The 2,392-nt window shown below is 39.8% G+C and overlaps 1 protein-coding gene across 1 annotated transcript in view; it reads left to right on the plus strand.

Annotated features, from left to right (window-relative positions):
• Positions 1–2,392, plus strand: part of LAMB4 (laminin, beta 4) — a 122,917-nt gene that overhangs the window by 43,861 nt on the left and 76,664 nt on the right. Inside the window, exons 13-14 of the mRNA XM_011948223.1 lie at positions 179–279; positions 421–571. Coding sequence (XP_011803613.1) covers positions 179–279; positions 421–571 — 252 coding nt within the window. The remainder of the gene's footprint in view (positions 1–178; positions 280–420; positions 572–2,392) is intronic.

Below are 2,392 nucleotides of genomic sequence, written 5' to 3' on the forward strand. Positions count from 1 at the left end.
GGTGAAAAATTTCATTCCATGACAAGTGATGATCTTGAGGCATTAACTACAACCCTTTGATTTATTTCACTTCACATATTTCCAAGGGTGAGGTAAACAATCCTTCTGCTGGGCATCCCACCACAAACTGGTGGCGTGGGTGCTTGAATACGTGTGACCTGCTTTCCATCCTGTAAAGAGAGATCCTAATGCCCCCTTTTTGCCAGATTTTAGAGCAGAACTGGGGGGGAAAAAGTGGCCGCCTGGGCTCCATGACCCTGGATTCACTATTCAAGACCAGTTATGTTAAACCCATGGCCTTTCTACATCTGCCCACAGGACTATTGATTGACTGATTCTCAGGATTGCTCCAAACTCAGGGAGCATTAACCCAGCACCCCTACACCTTCATTCTATACTCACCTACTTTGTATTTTTCAGGTGTTCACCCAAGAATGGGCAGTGTGAATGCCGCCCACATGTCACTGGCCGTAGCTGCTCTGAACCAGCCCCTGGCTACTTCTTTGCTCCTTTGAATTTCTATCTCTATGAGGCAGAGGAAGCCACACCACTCCAAGGACTGGCGCCTTTGGTTCGTATTTCATTTACTTTCCCTACAGTCTGCGTTTGATGACACATCAGTAAACACACACAGCACATACTTGAGATCATGGTTAAGATACCTAGAGAAGAATGCTTTTGCCCAAAGATGCAGATCAGAGTTTGTTATAACCTGCAAATTCAGATTATATAACTCTTGAGAGCAGAGTCTCTGTTTCATTCATCTTTGTCTCCCAGGTCTAGCACAGGGTCTGGCCCATCAATGTGAATGGATCAAATTATGATGAAACAGACTTTACTTTTGCTGTTTCAAGGTATACCCATCAGACAAAATGTGTTTATTGAGTGTCTACTTCTCCATCTCCCCATGATACTATAAACTATAAAAGGGTGAGGTGGATGTGTACAGCATTCATCATTGTTGCACTATAGCACAGTGCCTGACACACTGTAGGAACTTTATAGATATCTGCTAATAAATGAACAATGAAGGTATAGAAGATTCTCAAGAGTGTGACTCCAGATAGGAATATGACAAAGGAAAGGTAATTCAAGGTGAAAGTCTTTAAGGAGAGAAAGCATGTGAAAGTTGATCCCAAAGACAGGATTTGGACAGATAAAGAAAACAAGGGGAATGAATTCTAGGTTCCAGTAACTGAGTCATTCCTGGAATCTCTTCCTTATCTGTAAGGACAGATGGGGAGGGATGAAAATGCCCCTTAGGAGGCTTGGAATTTGCTCTTTTACTGACTACAATCAAGACCATAGCATGAGATTTTCATTGCCCCTACTTAGATGTAACAACTACAGTAGGTGGAATCCAAATTCCAAATGAAATAATCCATTGTCTGGGTTCTTCTTCGTGGTCTTGAATATTGCATCTTTATGATGTTTGCTGAAAAAAAATTTTTGGAAAGAAGTATTAGTATGTCTGTTTAGGTCATAACTAGGTCTCACTTTTTAGATAAGAAAACAGAATAAACATAATTATCTAAAATAGATGGATGTAGCACCCCTAACACAGCACATACTGAACAAATGTTTATCCTGTTACCAATTAAGTAGACTAATATCAAGTATGCCAATACAACTCTGAGCCAGGGTTGGTGAGTAAAGCGTCTGAAACAATGCCGATTTCACTTGTGAGGGGAGTTATATAATGCATGATATGAACCCTCACTACTATCTCAATGGCTTAAGGAAAAATATCCAGGACATGGAATACGTTTAAAGGGCAGGTAAAATTTTCTTAACAAGTTAGAAAGTAATGCCTATGACAAAAGAAAAAGCATTCAAGGTGGGATTGATATTAAGAGTTTAAAGGGCAATAATGTGAATAATTTCCTTTCTCTGCTGAGGGTATGATCTTTAATTGTAGTAGAAAAGATTTAAGTTGGTTACCATTTGATTATTTGCACATTCATTAACAAAATGTTATGGTATGCTTGCTATGCTGTCACTGTTGCTGTATTATTAATATTATTCCATGTATTTAATGTGCTATGCTTTGTACTTTACATACATTATCTCATTTAGCTCTCCGAACAACCTATTTTTCCTAATTCCCAGATAAGGAAAAAACATTAGAGAGGTTAGGTAAGTCACTCAAAGTCATACATCTAGTAGATAGTGGGGGTTGGGAGAGACTGGATTGAAACCCAGGTGCATCTGGTTTAAAAACTCTTATTCTTGACCAGGCACAGTAGCTCACATCTGTAAAGCCAGCACTTTGGGAGGCCAAGGCAGGAGGATCACTTGAGTCCAGGAGTTTAAAACCAGCCTGGACAATATAGTGAGATCCCACCTCTACAAAAACAATGACAAAAAATAGTTGGGTATGGTGGCACATGCC

Source organism: Colobus angolensis, unplaced genomic scaffold (assembly GCF_000951035.1).
Source record: "Colobus angolensis palliatus isolate OR3802 unplaced genomic scaffold, Cang.pa_1.0 Scaffold275, whole genome shotgun sequence".
In the NCBI taxonomy this organism is placed as follows: Eukaryota; Metazoa; Chordata; class Mammalia; order Primates; family Cercopithecidae; genus Colobus; species Colobus angolensis.